General features: G+C 43.3%; 1 protein-coding gene across 1 annotated transcript in view; it reads right to left on the bottom strand.

Annotated features, from left to right (window-relative positions):
- Positions 1–16595, bottom strand: part of LOC144769680 (uncharacterized) — a 117598-nt gene that overhangs the window by 71123 nt on the left and 29880 nt on the right. The window contains exon 2 of the mRNA XM_078653895.1: positions 14669–16077. Coding sequence (XP_078510021.1) covers positions 14669–15362 — 694 coding nt within the window. The 5' untranslated portion in view covers positions 15363–16077. The remainder of the gene's footprint in view (positions 1–14668; positions 16078–16595) is intronic.

The following is a 16595-nucleotide window of genomic DNA, read 5'->3' as shown; positions in this document are numbered from 1 at the left end:
TTTTATTTTTAAAGTCAATACTAACCACTGTGTTTTGTTCTGAATCCTGAGTTTGTGCTTCTCCAGACCAAGCACTCTTTAAAAATGCCTACCAGTATGAATGACATGTGAATTCTACACCTTGTAGTCCCCTTTGTCTTATGTAACATTTTCTATTCACAGATTTACACGTATGATTCCACTGTATCTATATGTGTGTGTTGTAAAGTGCTCTGACATCCTACAATGGTATGAGAGATGCTATAAAAAATGAAATACACGTGACAGAGGGCTATGGAGAGATGAGAAGCGCTGTTGGAGGGTGATAGTGGGGAAATCATTGAAGAACCCCCAGAAAGATTGTCGTATTCTGGTGCATAGCCAGGTCTTCATTTACTATTCTTTAAAAGCGAATACAATTCAATATATAATAATAAATGTGTTGTAGACTGCACCATTGTTTCCTACATTTCTTTTGGGGGGGGAGCCTCCCAAAGACCCCTTTGTAGTGGTCAGGCTCACTCACTGCACTTGGTGTGCACTGAATGGGGACTGGTCTGAAACAATTTGCCAGGGCTGCTCTGGGTTTCCAGTCTGGCCCTAGCAGCGGCAGGAGCCTTGTACTGCGAAGTAAAACCAACCATTGAAAAGTTAGTCACGGAGATGCAGCACCAACCTTCCCATTACATTTTTTTGTTTTCTTGCAAATTCTTTCAAGATAAAATACAACAGAAGTGGTGGAGAGTGTCGTTACCCTCCTTGGCTTAAATGTTAAATGTTAAATGTTGTATACTTGTAAAGCGCACAGCTGCCCCAGCAAAGGGGCGTCCCGGCGCTGTATACCGCTGGGGAACCCATCCTGGCTTTCCCTGTGAGATGGTCCCTACTGGGCATCTCCAAGGTGAAGACAAGCATCCCCGGCGCTGGTGGGGCCGTTAGTAGAGATTAAGCAAGCTATTGCCCAGAGTTGCTGAGTGGGACCCATGGTTGGAGTAGGCACCGAGGTGAGAATTATCGAGTCCGCTGACCATGGCCCAAGACCCTGCCGCATCGGGAATCGAATCCTGGTCCCAGGCTGACCTCTGCTTCCGGGTCTGCCGCCTCTAACCAGTGAGCCACACCACTCCACTACGCCACATCTGAAATGCAGGGCTGCACCATATTTACAAGAATATGGTGCAGCCCTGTATTTCCCCAGCGCTGGCGCTTCACTAAACAGCAGAAGATTGTTTATGTACAGGAAGGTCCCTCTTCCTGCACATAAACAATCTTGAAATGTCGTTTTGTCAATTTTATGAGTGCTGCTTCATGCAGCACACATGGAGGTTACAAAATGTCTTTTTTTCAAAAATATTGTTGATGTGCAGGAAGGGTCACCTTCCTAAACATAAACAATCCAAGGCGTTTTGAAAAAACGAGGAGAAATAAAGCATTTCTCCTTGTTTCGCCAAGTTAAGACCAGGTTTTCCCTGGTCTAAAATTTACGCTACCCTTGTAAATAGGGGGCAGCGTCAAAATAGATGGGAGTTGAAGGTAAAGCTCCCACTGCCCACCTCTTTCACGGTAAGCATTGAGTGAAAGGGGGTCTTATTTCCTTTTAAAAAAGTGATGTTCCCATGGTGATCCAGGATTGAAAATATGCCCCTAAAATACTTAGTAATTTGAGTATTTGTTTTGAGTGCACACGTGAGTTAATTTTTTTTCAAATTACTGTTTTAATGTTTCAAATTTAAATCCTACAAATTGCATGGGGGTCCCCGGCTTCCAGTGGTGACTCAATGGGGGTCCTCAGGAGTCAAGAGTTTGGGAACCACTGCTCTAGATAATGGACTCAATTTAGCCAATCATGTATACACTAATCACCAGTATATATATGACAAGCACAGCAGATTGGCACTCAATGGCAGTGTAAAAAGAGATCAAAGTCTTTAGGCTAGCACATAGATCAGCGGACAACCGGGAGGGAAAAAAAACAGAAAAATTGTTGAGGAAAAGCACACTAAAAAGGCACTTATTGGAATTGGTGTGTGTGCTACATAGGTAACACAGATCTGTGCCGTATGTGCATGAACCCACTTATCAAGGAGGGCGGTTGGAACCTGGGGCCTCTAAACTATCTCACTAGAGCTGAAATTGGTAACCCACAGGAAAATACATTGATCCCTCCATTTGGTTCATTTACACCGTTCAGTGATTGAGATTAAATCCCAGATCCATAGCTCTAAAGTTGGTTTAAATATTGGTACCACGAAACAGCCCATTACACCTATAACTCTTGAAGCCTCACATTGACGTCACACTTAAATCACATTTTTAGCTCAGAACATATAATTCAGCTTTTGCAATCTATAAATAATGTTCATCACATTTCTTTTCCTGGCCATCTTTTAGAACTCTCGCTCCCTCCCCAACAAATTCTTTCTTTCATATTTTGGCCGAAATCTGTTAATTACTTTACTCCACCCTTCGTGTGTTTTCTCTCTGTATCCCTCTTATTTCTCTTCTCTGGCCTCTTCTTGCTTTTTATGCTCGCTCATCCTGTTCTCCCCTTCCTGCTGATGTGACAACTAGAGCAGAATGACTTCAAGAGTCTCTTAGAATCCTTCATGTAGGTTTCATATCAGAACACAACCCCTTGTAGCATTGTCATACAAGTAGCCTTGGGTGCTTGTAATCACTCACACATGTGGAAGTTGTGCTGAAGTCTCACTCAAACCTGGCTAATTCTAACAAACTTTGGGGAAGAACTAGAACTTCACACATGAATTTGCTCAGACGTCTGCTGTGTACCTAATAGTTCCTGACTAATCTGCACAGAGCAGACCCTCTTTCAGCTTGTGATCATAAAGATTCCTGTACAGAGAGGAGAGGCCAAGAAGAGTGACTGACAGTCGCCAACATCTGTCAAGATGGACGCCCGGCATAAAGACACATAGTAGACACGCCTCATACACATACACACACACAAACACACAGCCTGCAAAGACAACTCTACCCTGTTCACATGCACACACACATGCAACCTGCAGAGGTACATCAAAAACAGAGACACGTACGTTCCACTGCTTGAAAGACTTCCTACCTGGCAGACCCAAGGTCAGTGCACACACACACAATCCCTGCAGCAGCCACACAACCTCTGCAGCAGATAATGCTATAAGCCAACCTATGCCGCTGGAAACTATTGCAATGACTGAGGTTTTACCTAGACTGAGATATGGAAACAGGGGCAAAGGGGCAGCAGGGAAGCCTTGACATTCAACTGCCTGGGTGACATGCTTCTGACATAGGGGTACAGGTGGGCAAGTCAACAAACTAACAGCGAGAGCCGAGCAAAGAGTGTGCACAGATTTCTCATGGTGCAGCAAGATGCACTGCATCGTGTACAGACTCCTCTCAGTCCAGTAAGATGCAGTGCAGTGGTACAGATTCTTCACAGTGTAGTATGATGCAGTGCAGTGCAGTGAGCACTGACTCCTCAGAGTGCAGTAAAATGCACTGCTGCATGTATAGATTTGTCACCGTCCAGTAAGATGCAGTGCACAGATTTCTCATACTGCAGTAAGATGCAGTGCAGTGTAGACTATGGAGAGTCCTATATCCGACCTTCTTTCCTTGGGAATCCGTCTAGAGAGACATACAGGAAAACCAATAGTCATGACGGTTGCATATGATAATGAAATGACTCAGTGATATTTACACACTGTTGTAACTTAGGAAATGCCTTCATGTTGCAGTTGAAATAATTCCCTAATTAGTTTTGCTTCCTCCTGTCCCTGTCGGATCCCCACTGTGTTGTTTAAATTGTATTTTTATCTTGTACTTTGAATGTCGGGTGAATGAGTGGTATCGTATGGAGTGAGTATGTTGTGATATTGTCTGAGTGTGCTAGGGTATGTTAGCTACATAGAATTGATGTGTATTAGAGTCCAATTTTGTACATCTATGTCAAAAATATTTGTGTGACTTATGAATTTAGCTCGAATTGTTGTGTGATTTTTGAAAATGAAAAATGAAAAATATATATATAAAAAATAAAGAATAATGTTTGTTTAATCAACATTATCATACCTATATGATTTCACTATAGATAGGACAACACTGTCTTTCCGTGTGGGGCATTTGTAAGCCATAGGCTTCTTTTGAAAGAAATATAGGTCAGATAGAGGACTCTCCATAGCCTTTGCCTGTTTTCTCCCCCTGCCTCTTGGACCTGAAATTAATATTATGGGGTACCTTCTTTATCTTTATTGAAAATGCAGTGCAGTGAACACAGTTTTCTCACATTGCAGTAAGATGCAGTGCATCGTGCACAGATCCCATCTTTAACACAAATGATGACCACAAACACCTTGAGGGCCGGACGGAAAGGACCCCAGAGGTCTCTGGATAGAAGAGCCTGGCTGTTGAAGATTTCCTCCAGGATTATTTAGTCTATTTCTACAAACACAGCACAAGGTGCTGACAATCTCCTACCTGAGCAGAAACCATTACAGACATTTCCAGACTCTCTCCTCCTCCTATGGCTGGGGTGGGGCAGGTGCAGATTTGGGGTCTGGAGGATGTGGGGTTCTGTGAGGGTCTGAAGATGAAGATAACTGCACAGACAGACAGGGCGTCCTTCCTCCTCTGCAGCAGGCTGGACACAGAGGGAAAGGCCGGAAGTAATGTCCTTTGCTGGTGCTGTCTCTGCCACCGCTGACCTGGAACAGGAAACCCTTTTCCCTTTCATACAATGTGCTCAGTGGATTTATCTCAGCAGGCGAGGCGCGCCCTCTGCTGGGCACTTAAAGAACCTTCCCATCCAGTCTCCAGGAGTGAATGCACACAAACAAGCATTTTGTGGCAGACATAGCTAAGTAAATAGAGAAAAATACCATACAGTTTTATTCACCAGATCATATACAGTTTGGCATAAGTCATATGTCAAAGCAAAAATTAAAAGAACAGATTTTTTTCAATCTACCTGTGTTTTAGGGTTGTTCCTTATATTTAATACCGTTTTATATCCTCGAACAACACTGAATTTAGGCCCAAATTAGGCACAGCTGCCAAGGTTTCAGATTGCTATCTGTGACATTTTAATATTTTCAGGGTAATTATGAGTGACATTTCAACGACTAGGAGTGACACTAGTTCCGTCACCACTGACCAGAGTCACCTGATCGTCACCGGCGTGGCCCAAGATACTTCTATCAATCAATCAGGGAATTTTAAAGCATGCTACCCACCCGTGAGGGTCTCAAGGCGCTGGGGGGGAGAGCTGATCCAGTCAGTCGAAGAGCCAGGTCTTGAGGGTCTTACTGAAGATGTTCAGGGTGGGGGCGCGTCTGATGTTGATCGGCAGCTCGTTCCAGGTCTTGGCCACGATGTAGGAGAAAGTTTTTCCACCCTGTTCTTGCTTTGCGGATGCGCGGGGGTTTGGTGAGGGCAAGATTGGCGGATCGGAGGTTCCTCTTGGGTACGGGGAAGGAGATATCGGGGTCCAGTGTTGTGGAGGCATTTGTAGGCGTGGGGTAGCATCTTGAATATTAATATTTTCTCGACGGGGAGCCAGTGGAGGTTACACAGGTGATGAGTGATGTGTTCATGTCGAGGGATGCCAAAGACGAGTCTGGCTGTGGTGTTCTGTATGGTCTGGACTTTGAGGAACAGAGACTTGTTGATTCCGGCATAGAGGGCATTTCCGTAGTCTAGTCTGCTGGTTATGAGTGTGTGGGTGACGATCGTCCTTGATTCGGGGGGCATCCATTCGAAGGTCTTTCGGAGGATGCAGAGGGTGTTGAAGCAGGTAGAGGAAACGGCGTTGACCTGTCAGGTAATGGAGAGGGAGGAGTCGAGTATGATGCAGAGTATTCAGACATGGTCTATGGGGTGGGGGACAACACTAGGTGTTGTCCCCATGCAGAGGGGGAGGGGACGAGGACCTCTGTCTTCTCTGAGTTGAGTTTCAGGCATCTGTTGCTCATCCAGGATGCGACATCCTTTATTCCTTCCTGGAAGTTGAGTTTGGTGGTGATTGGGTCCTTAGTGAGGGAGAGGATGAGCTGGGTGTTGTCTGATGATGGCAGCGAGAGGGGCCATGTAGATGTTGGAGAGCGTGGGGCTAAGCAACAATCCTTGGGGTACACCACAGTTGATTTCCATGGGTTCGGAGAGGAAGGGTGGAAGTCTGAATCTTTGGTTTCTGCTGGTGAGGAAGGAGGGGAGCCAGGCGAGGGCTGTTCCTTGTATGGTGGCTTTGCAGAGTCTGTCGATGAGTGTGCGGGGGGAGACGGTGCTCAAGGCTGCAGAGAGGTCAAGTAGGATCAGGGCTGCAGTGTGTCCTTGCTCAAGGAGTGTGCGGATGTCTTCTGTGGCGGCGAGTAGAGCGCTCTCAGTGCTGTGGTTGATGCGGAATCCGGATTGGGAGGGGCCTAGAATTGAGTTTTCTTCTATAAATTTCGTTAGTTGGAGGTTGATGGTCTTCTCTGAGACTGTTGCCGTGAAGGGGAGGAAGGAGGTAGATGGGTCGTAGTTCTTGAGATCGGTGGGATCTGCTGAGTGCTTCTTGAGTAGGGCTCTAACTTCTATGCGTTTCCAGTCGTCTAAAAAGAAGCCGGTGGCGTTAATTGTGAGTCGTAGTTCCGGAGCGATGGCGGTTCTGTGGAAAATGTGCGGGTGGCAGGGGTCCATGGGGGCTCCTGAGTAAAAGCTTTCATAGTCGATGCGGTGTCTTCGTGGTGACTGGGGTTCAGGAGGAGATGGTGGCATGGCTGGCGTTGCTGGAGGGGGGTAGTGGTTTCGGAGTAGGGTGTCTGGTCTCTGAAGTTGTCGTAGCCCTTGATTTTCTGATGGAAGTAGGAGCCGATCTTGTTGCAGAGGTCCTGGGAGGGGGTGGTGTCCGTGGGTTCGCTGGGGGTTTTGGTGAATTCCTGGATGATGCTGAAGAGTTCCTTGGAGCTGCTGAAGTTGGCGAGGATCTTGTTCTCGATGAAGGTCCTATTGGTGGATCTGGTGGTATTCTGTCCTGGTGTTTTTATAGGTGGTGCGGTCCTCCGTGGATTTGCTGTATCTCCAGTTCTTCTTGAGACATCAGCAGGTGTGTCTGGATTCATGGAGGTCGGCAGTGAACCATGTAGCTATTCTGGGGCGCTATTTGTTGGGGTTACATAGGGGTGCAAGCTCGTCTGTGCAGTTGGAGATCCATCTTTGGAGTTCTTTGGCGGTGAGGTTGGCATCTGTCGAGGTGGCGTGGGCATTGTGTTTGAGGGTGGAGTTAAGCTGCTCCTCAGTAATTTTGCTCCAGTTTTGGACACCGTGGGTTTGTCGACATAGAAGTGTACACAGTGGTGGTCTGTACATGGGGGTTGCATGGTGTGGCTGAAGTGGATGCTGCTACCTCCACGAAGATGGGGTCGAGGATGTGGCCTGCCTTGTGGGTGGGGGTGGTGACGAGTTGTTTCCGTCCGAGGTTGGCAAGGTTGTCCAGGAGGGTGGCCAAGTTGGGGTCGCTGATGTTGTCGAGGTGGAAGTTGAGGTCTCCGATGAGTATGTAGTCATTGGAGGCGATGGTGTGGGGTGCAATGAGGTAGGCGATGGTGGTGGTGAATGCAGTTCGAGGTCCAGGAGGTCTGTAGGCAAGGGTGCTTCTTAGGTTTGTTCTGGGGTTGGCATGGATCTGGATATATAGGTGTTAGGTGGTGGGCGGGCTGTCGCTCAAGTGCAAGGTCGTGAGTCGGAGGGAGCTCTTGTTTACGACGGCAAGGCCTCCCACTGGGTTGTTAGGGTGGTCATTCCTTTGGATCTTGTATCCATCGGGGATGGTGGAGGCGATGTCGGGGGGTCCCTGGTGCTGGTCACGGACGGGAGCACTATATCAAGACACCAGGGCACAGTAATAACAGACACAGACAAGGAAGCACAACAACAGACACGAGCAGAGAGGCAGACAGAGGCCTCAAACACCTACTGGCAGAGGTGCTGTGGGGTCAGCGATGGCGGCACAACAGCAGAGCTGCTGGGGGAGAGAGTAGGTCCCTGGCCAGGAGGTCAGGGGTCTTGCTTCTGATACAGATAGATAAAAAGTGAGCATTTGGATGTGGCATTTCTTGAGACCAGTTGTGAGTAGCCCAGTAGCTGGTCGCATTTCTCCTCAGTGAATTGTTTGCTCTAGGTTTCCTCCCATGTTCTACATTTGAATCACCTGGTATGATTCAGTTACAGCCTTACATCCAGTGACCAACCTACAGGTGGACTTACCGGTGGGCTTTTAGTAGGGTATTTGTGACACGTACAATTAAGGGATTTTTTGCTGAAAAAATCATGAGTATCCCACCAGAATCAGGTCTGTCGAAATGTAGGTTTCTGTTCATTGGTCAGTGCATTCTCCCATGTCATCCTCCGTTAAGAAACTGTTCTAATAAGGCTCTTTAATGAAACAACAGGAATCCTTGAAGGATAAATTGGTGGAAGAGGTTATCCCAGAAGGACTAAAGAAGACGAAGAAGAGGCCAAGAATCATAGAGACACCTCCTGCACCCTTATGCATGAGTAAGAGAAGAAAGCGTGGCCGTGGTTCTCATGTATAATCCATTAGCAAATTGTATTAAACGGATTATAAAAATAAACTGGAGCATTTTGGAGGTCGGTGAGAAGAAGCTATAAATGTTCCTCTCTGTTTGAACACAGGTCAGAACCTCAAGAACCCTCACAACAATGACCGACATACGTGGGGCCGTTGGTGTAAGTACATCAGACCGTCTGCCGTACTTATGGTACAGCAAAAACTACTGGGGGCTGGCTCTAATCAGTAAGGCTGAGCCGGAGAATCAACTAACAAGACAAGGGTGCCAATACTGATAATGAAAATTTCATCATCGATCAATGTACATCCTAAACAAGAACAAGAATTCAAGAAAGGGTATTTGCTACTTAATAGCTTTTTATTAGAAACATTTTCTGATAGATTTCAAAATTCAATACATAGTACAAAAAATCTACTTTTTCCAATGTACAAATGAAGCATAAAAATATTCAGCATACATTCAATCATTCATTCAAAGAAACAGGCATATCACAAATAACCAAGTAAGATTCATACACTCACATGAAGAAAGAAATTTTATGAACATATCCAATAGTACAACAGACAGAAAAAAGCCAAAGTCTACATATAATTTCCTAAGGTTATGAAAAGAACTATTTCATAAAGTACATTCCTATATATCTAACAAGCTTGTTCGAGTTCATTGTAAATTAATACCAGGAGGTAATGTACAAAAAAATGCGAGCTCCAGGTTGAACTGATTGGATACCCAGATGCTCCCGTAGACAAAATGTGGCAGGGCCTACGCGTTTCGAATCCCGCTGGAATTGTTGGGGATTCTCATCAGGGCCTATTGTAGAAATCAATATCTTTCAAAAGTCCTAGGCGTGTACTATAGGGACTAACTAGTCTTAAAGGGTCCTGTCCTATTCGTGGCTCAAAGGGAGCGTTCTAATGACGAGAAGGTCTGTATGCCGGAGTAAATGGACGTTAAAAACTCGAGTGAAAGAAGTTACTCCTAGTTATGCTTGATTGTGTATCAGGGCAGAAAGTTCACATTCACGAAGGGGATGGGCAGAGGTGTGAACGGTATGGTTGGATCGTTGAACTTGGCCCAATCTGATTGTGCGGTTTTAGTTGCCTGGATAGGAGGCGAGCGGGTGATTAACAATCGACACTGCACCCGTACTTGAAGCGGACTTCGGCGCTGTGCAATCGCGCCTAACAACGGCTTTGCAGCATTTTTGGTCCAGGGCGGCCACAAAGTTAGACGGCGTTCGACTCGACACTGATTTCTCGCGCATGCTTATGGTAGGTATTCTGACCTACTTGTTTCTCTTCAGGAACACAATGCTCCCTTGTAGAAAGCTCTCAGTGTAACAAGCACATTATTTATTGTTTTTACAAAAAGCAAACACTCACTTAGGGAGTAAAACCAAAATGTCTGTTGGGCAACTGTGTGGGAAATGGCAGCAACTCAGCAAACTTTAGTCGGTTTTAGAGGAGCTTCTGTTGCTCCTCTGAAGACACAGGGATAGCCAGGTTGGTGGAAATCACTAAATATGTTGGACGGTAGTCTAACGGGGTAGTGGAAGTTGTTACGCCTGCTCCTCTGGCAGACCGTGAACCACCTGTCAAACTATAAATGAGCGGGACAGTCTTCAAATGTAACTCAATATAGAAAAATCACTAAAGAAAGACGGGCGGGATTCAGGGCAAGCTATCAAAAATGCAACAAACCGTTATACCAGCCATACCAGCCGTCCATCCACCAGCCCGGTTTAGAGTTGGACGGATTGTCAGCCTTTCATCGGAAATCCCATTGGGTCTGTCGATGGAAAACTTCTTCCGAAGAAGAAAGGCGATCTTGAAGAAAACCCATCAGACATTATTAGATAAAGCAGCGCTATATAAGAACCTTAAAAAAAGACAATATTGTATTTGACAAATTCATATTTAAATCCCTTGTATGGCAGATTGCTTTCAAGTACTCAACATTCTGTGGTATTTTTATGGATTATTAACAACGAGTAGTGCCAGGATACAGACATATTTTTAGGTATCCTAAACAAATTGGGTATGAATTGGGTAGAAATGACTGAATTATGTTCCCAAAACAGGAGTCAAAGCCCAGATCTCAGTATTACTGGTAGCACTTCTCTCTTCATTTACACAGAAAGAGAGGTAGTACCATCTCAAGCTAAAAACCAACTTGCACTCTGATAGAAGGCATACTGGCGAGAATAGTCCCCTATGATTCCACCTGCGTCAGACTTCCTGCTGAAAACAGTCATGCTATTGAGATTTGACCACTCTATCTATATATATAAAAACTAATGTATGTCTGTCTGTCTGTCTGTCTGTTTGTCCTTTATGCATTACTACACCATTCATCCGATCGCCATGAAACTTAGGTACACTCCCACGAAGGTTTCTGCCATAAAAAAAAAAGAAAATACAAAATTTGGCGTGCCTATCATTCTTCTCCGAAACATCAATCCACCACGACTATGCAACGGTACAAGACTTTCGGTGAAAAAGATGATTAACAATGTCATCGAAGCTACAATTTTGAATGGGAAATTCAAGGGCGAAGATGTACTGTTGCCACGTATTCCAATGATCCCAACAGATATGCCATTTGAATTCAAACGTTTACAGTTTCCGGTGCGACTCGCTTTTGCAATGACCATCAACAAAGCACTAGGACAATCGCTGCAAGTGTGTGGACTAGATTTGGAGAATCCGTGCTTCTCACATGGACAACTGTATGTGGCCAGCTCAGGTGTCGGAAAACCTTCTGATTTATTCGTGTACGCACCAGACGGAAAAAAAAATATATTGTGTATCCACAAGCACTCGAATAAATAAACAGAATTAAAACGACACTTTGAAATGTTTATCATATTAAAATGAATAAGTTTCAATAAAAATGATACAATGTAAATTGAATGATATCATAACAAGTTTCCTTAAATTTCCTTTCTTCTGAGATCGTGCGACGAGTAAGCTAGTTGCCAAATAAACTAGGCTCCTTGCTGGCATCACAAATTATCTTTATAGTTTAGGGAATAAATCACATTTAAGATCTCCTATACAATTAGCAGTCAAATACCATGAATTCAAATAAATGTGTTATTTTATTACATATCTAAAAACATACATTTTGTATTAATATGTAAAATCTAGTCATCATTGTGTACATTTCATAGCCTCATGATTGTTCTTGCTGTATCATAATTTTGTTCACGTTAATGTTAAAGTAAATTGAGTTTGATCCTGGTACATACGTCTGTAGTGTGTTTTTTAAAGGCTCTTGGATGTTCATACATGGGTGGTGTTTGGATGTTTGGTTATGTATCATTAATACAGATTTCTAAAGTATTGGGTTTCAAATTTCTTATGCCACTAATGGCCCTACAAACCACTTGTTCAGTTTCGAACTTGTTGCTGATAACGTGAAAGTAAAGGGAGTTTGACCCTGGAGCAAACCCCTGTAGTGTGTTATGTATAGGATGGGTGTGCTGAAGAGTAGTCTCATTCCTGTTCTTGACTGGCTGTGTGGTGGTGTGGTGATGATGATGATGATGATGGTCGGCAGCAGGAAGAACATACTAGACTCAAGAATTTGTTAAAATGAACTCGGTGGAAAGCATTTGTTTCTACTATCTTTGGCTACTGAAGATGTATCCTTTCTTCTGATGTGCATATTATATCAGTGAACTTCTTCCTCTAGGCAATGCTGGGCTATAAGAACACTGTTTATATGACAGCTCCAGCAACACAAAAGCGCATTACAGATGATTCTGAATGATACGATCTATCTTATTTGTGGTCGGAGGACGTCCCAACTGCATCACAAAGTTTCACTGCTTGCTCACGAGGCAGCACATACTTTTTATGCCCATTCATTCTCCGGTAGTTTATAAAACAAAAGTTTCTTTTTACTTGTAAAAAACAAACCTGAATATCATTTGTGTCAAAAATCTGTATCTTTTGTGTTCTTCTACTTCTAAATCCAGATTTTTTTTCCAGTGACAAGGTTCAAGAAATGTAAAGCAGGGAGTCGATAGTTCTGGACTCTGAGAGCTGGAATTCTTTACTGCTCAAGATTCTTTACTTAACTGTCAAACTTTCAGAAACGTATTAAGAATTAAACTTTTTGTCAGCTCTCTCTGCGATCAATACTTTGCCCATCATGCACGGATTCTGTCCTTTCACCAGTTAGGAGTTGGTTGGGTGATTCTCTTTAATAAGAAAGGTCTAAAATATATTCATATAAAATTAATCTGGCCGTGAATCATTTACAGTCAGTGGTGAGCCAGCAAATTTCCCAAGGGTCCAGCTTGATATTGGACACCTCTGGGGAAGTGCTACTATGGTGGGGGCATTAATAGATGCATGTGAAGAGTGAAATGAGCAGATGCGGCTTCAGAGGTAAATGTTGTGCGCTGCAAGCATTAACTCCCAGAGTTAAAGGTCACAGTTTCCTACTTTGACTTCTTGTGCCTTTGGACGTTGTTCTCTAGCAGCTGTCATTGAACCAGTTATTGCACAAAATGACCAAACACCAAAATCAGCTAGAAATATTCTCCAGTCTGTGCTTGTTAAACTTATTCAAGTGTGTTGTGTTTATAGGTTTTATCACTAATCCCACATCACTTCCATATCCACTACAATGGTATGGTTTCTCCCCTGTTTGTGTTTGTGTAGTGCACTTGAATGCTTTTCCCCTAAGTGGGTTCGCTGGAGATTTCTTAATGTTGAAGGGGCAGTAAAACTACTTCCACATTTACTGCAGTGGTAGAGTTTTCACCTGTGTGTGAATGGTGATGGTTCCTTAATGCTGAGTAACGACTAAAACCACTTCCACATTCACTGCAGTGGTAGGGGTTTATCACATGTATGTGTTCGTTGATGTCTATGTATTTCTGATAATTGACTAAGGGCCATTTGTATGAAACTTTGGTTTTGCGATTCTCAAATACCAATTTTGAGAGAATCGCTATTTGAGAATCGCAAAATGCTATGTATGTAGGATTTGCAAATAATTTTGTGAATCCTACATATTCCTTAATTGCGAATCGCAAATTGCAATTCGCAATTAAGGAATACCTCCTCATTCATTCCTATGGGCCTAGAGGCCCATAGGAATGAACAGGAAGACATTCTCAATTTGCGATTCTCAATTAGAGAATCGCAAATTGAGAATGCAATTTCAAGGGTGCCAGTGTGTCAAAAGGACCCCTGTTGCACCCCTGAAATGTACATGTGTGCACATGTGGCACACAAACATGCCCTAAGGGCATTTATGTGTGCCACATGGCACTTTAAAAAATGCAAAAAAATGCATTTTGCCAAGAAATCGCAAATTACCACCGATTTGAAGTTGGTGGGAATTTGCGATTCCTTAAGGCCAAATTGCACTTTTTCTGGGCCTCATACCTTGCATTTAAGGATTTGCGAATAATTTTGCGATTCCTTAATATTGCGATGCGAAAATTTCTCATGCATCGCGTTTAGTGATTTTGTATTTGCAAACGCTGTTTGTTTGCGATTTACAGCATTTGCGACTTCAAAATCGTTTCATACATATGCCCCAAAGCACTTAACACACTCACTGCACTTGAAAGTTTTTTCCCCTGTGTGTGTTCGCTGATGATTCCTTAATTTTGAGGAACAACTAAAACTATTTCAACATTCATTGCAATCAGATGGTTTTCCCCCTGTGGGTTTTCGCTGATGTGTCTGCAGAATTGGTAACAGAATAATGCTCTTCATGCATTCACGGCACTGTGTGTTCGCTGATGACTTCTGAGATTTGAGGAATCACTAAAACTACTGCCACAATCATTGCAATAGTATGATTTTTCCCCAGTCTGTGTGGTCGTTCATGTTTTTGTAACGGACTGAAGCTATTCACACATTCACTGCAATGCTATGGTTTTTCTCCTGTGTGTGTTTGCTGATGTCTTCGAAGATTTGATAACACACTGAATCTCTTCACACATTTATTGCAATGATATGGTTTTTCCCCAGTGTGTGTTCGCTGATGTGTTTGGAGTTGTGATAACTGACTGAAGCTCTTCACACATTCACCGCACTGTAATGGCTTTTCACCTGTGTGTGTTCGCTGATGACTCCTGAGATTTGAGGAATCACTAAAACTACTTCCACAATCATTGCAATAGTATGGTTTTTCCCCAGTATGTGTTCGCTGATGTCCTTGCAGGTGTGATAACCGACTGAAGCTCTTCGCACATTCAGTGCAATGGTATAGTTTTACCCCTGTGTGTGTTCGTTGATGAATCCTGAGAGTTGAGGAATCAGTAAAACTACTTCCACATTCACTGCAATGGTACGGTTTTTCCCCAGTGTGTGTTCGCTGATGTCTTTGGAGTTGTGATAACTGACTGAAGCTCTTCACACATTCACTGCAATGGTATGGTTTTTCTCCTGTGTGCGTTCGCTGATGTCTTTGAAGAATTGAAGACTGACTGAATGATTTCAGACATTCAGTGCAATGGTACGGTTTTTCCCCTGTGTGTGTTCGCTGATGTATTTGGAGTTGTGATAACTGACTGAAGCTCTTCACACATTCGTTGCAATTGTATGGTTTTTCCCCCATGTGTGTTCGCTGATGATCATTTAGGAGTGCTAACTGGCTAAAGTTCTTCACACATTCATTGCAATTGCACGTTGCTTCTCCTGTGTGTGTTTGCTGATGGCTCTTTAGTACTGATGACAAACTAAAGCTCTTGCTGCTTGTGTATGATTTTTCTTTCTTGGTTAGTGTCTCTGGGTCGGGTTTATATTTGTCTGCATCCCATGACTGTGTTTCCTGAGGAGCTAACATGGTTTATAAAGCACTTGTGTTATTCTCACATTCCCTGTATGTGTGTGGTATTTTAGATGCTTGATTTCAGATTTCACAATGAAATACAAGACTCACCAACTACATATATTATAATTGTGGCAAGTAAAGCTTCAATGTAGGTGGTTATGTCTTTTGATTACATAATGGTTTGTCATTTTTCGGGTAAAGATTAGTCTTCCTTCAGGTCGAGGCAAATTGGGAGGGTCTGTTGTAGCTCAGAGACCCTCTCTTTCCATTACCCTTCAGTTGTCTGGCTCCACTCCCTTGTGCCTTTCTCTTGCTCCTTTGGTTTGGCCAGAAAGAGTTTACACTACACCTAGTGTGCTGAATTGTGGTCTGCCATCATTACAGGAAGCAGAGCAATGCTGTATTCACCTCATACCAAACACATGATCAAAGCTGGTGGTGGAGGCCCGTTTATACAGGAAGTGGTTTGTCAGTGTTGTTGCCATAATTTTCTAGAGGCCATTTCTTAGTCCTGTTGCGTTTAGGTGCACAGCTCAGACTCTTATATCCACTGAATTGCTCTGGACTCCCTCTTCCAGGATCTATCAGTTTATGTTCAGGTTCCTCAGTCTCTTACTATGCAGATCTTTTCCTGAATATTGGAGCTCAGTTTTTCCAAACACTTCTTTTCAGATTTGCACGATTACTGTCAATATTCATGATCATTTGTGCTTTCAAGGCTGGTTTCCTATTGGATGTAACAAGATTTAAAATCACTAAATGGAAAATGTAAGAGAATGTGAATACACAATATTTAACTAGTTGTAAAAGACATCTCCTCATGACCATTTATGAAAGTTACCAATAGATATTTCCCATACACAGTTATTTAACTAAATGTTCTATAGAATATGTCACATTTTACTTAATTCAGAAAATGGAGGTGATTTTTGCGGTGTTTACACGGTAACTTAGTACAGAAAGAGCACACATGGATTGCCCACTGGCTAGACAGCTTTACAAAGACGCACATGGCTAAGAATTCATTTAAACAAGAAGGGATTGTGTAACAAGAGATGGATCAGGATGTGCTGCTGTCACTTCAGTTTCAGGAAGTGTATAACAGCAGTAACCCTTTCAAGACTACATCACAAAGAAAACTATTCATGAAGTATATAATAAAGGTAACGCTCCAGGAAGTATATAATAAATGTAACGCTCCAGGAAGTATATAATAAAGGTAACGCTTCAGGAAGTATATAATAA

The sequence above is a fragment of the Lissotriton helveticus genome, chromosome 1_1 (genome assembly GCF_964261635.1).
Source record: "Lissotriton helveticus chromosome 1_1, aLisHel1.1, whole genome shotgun sequence".
NCBI classification, from domain to species: domain Eukaryota; kingdom Metazoa; phylum Chordata; class Amphibia; order Caudata; family Salamandridae; genus Lissotriton; species Lissotriton helveticus.
This window is presented reverse-complemented; position numbering and strand designations above follow the sequence as displayed.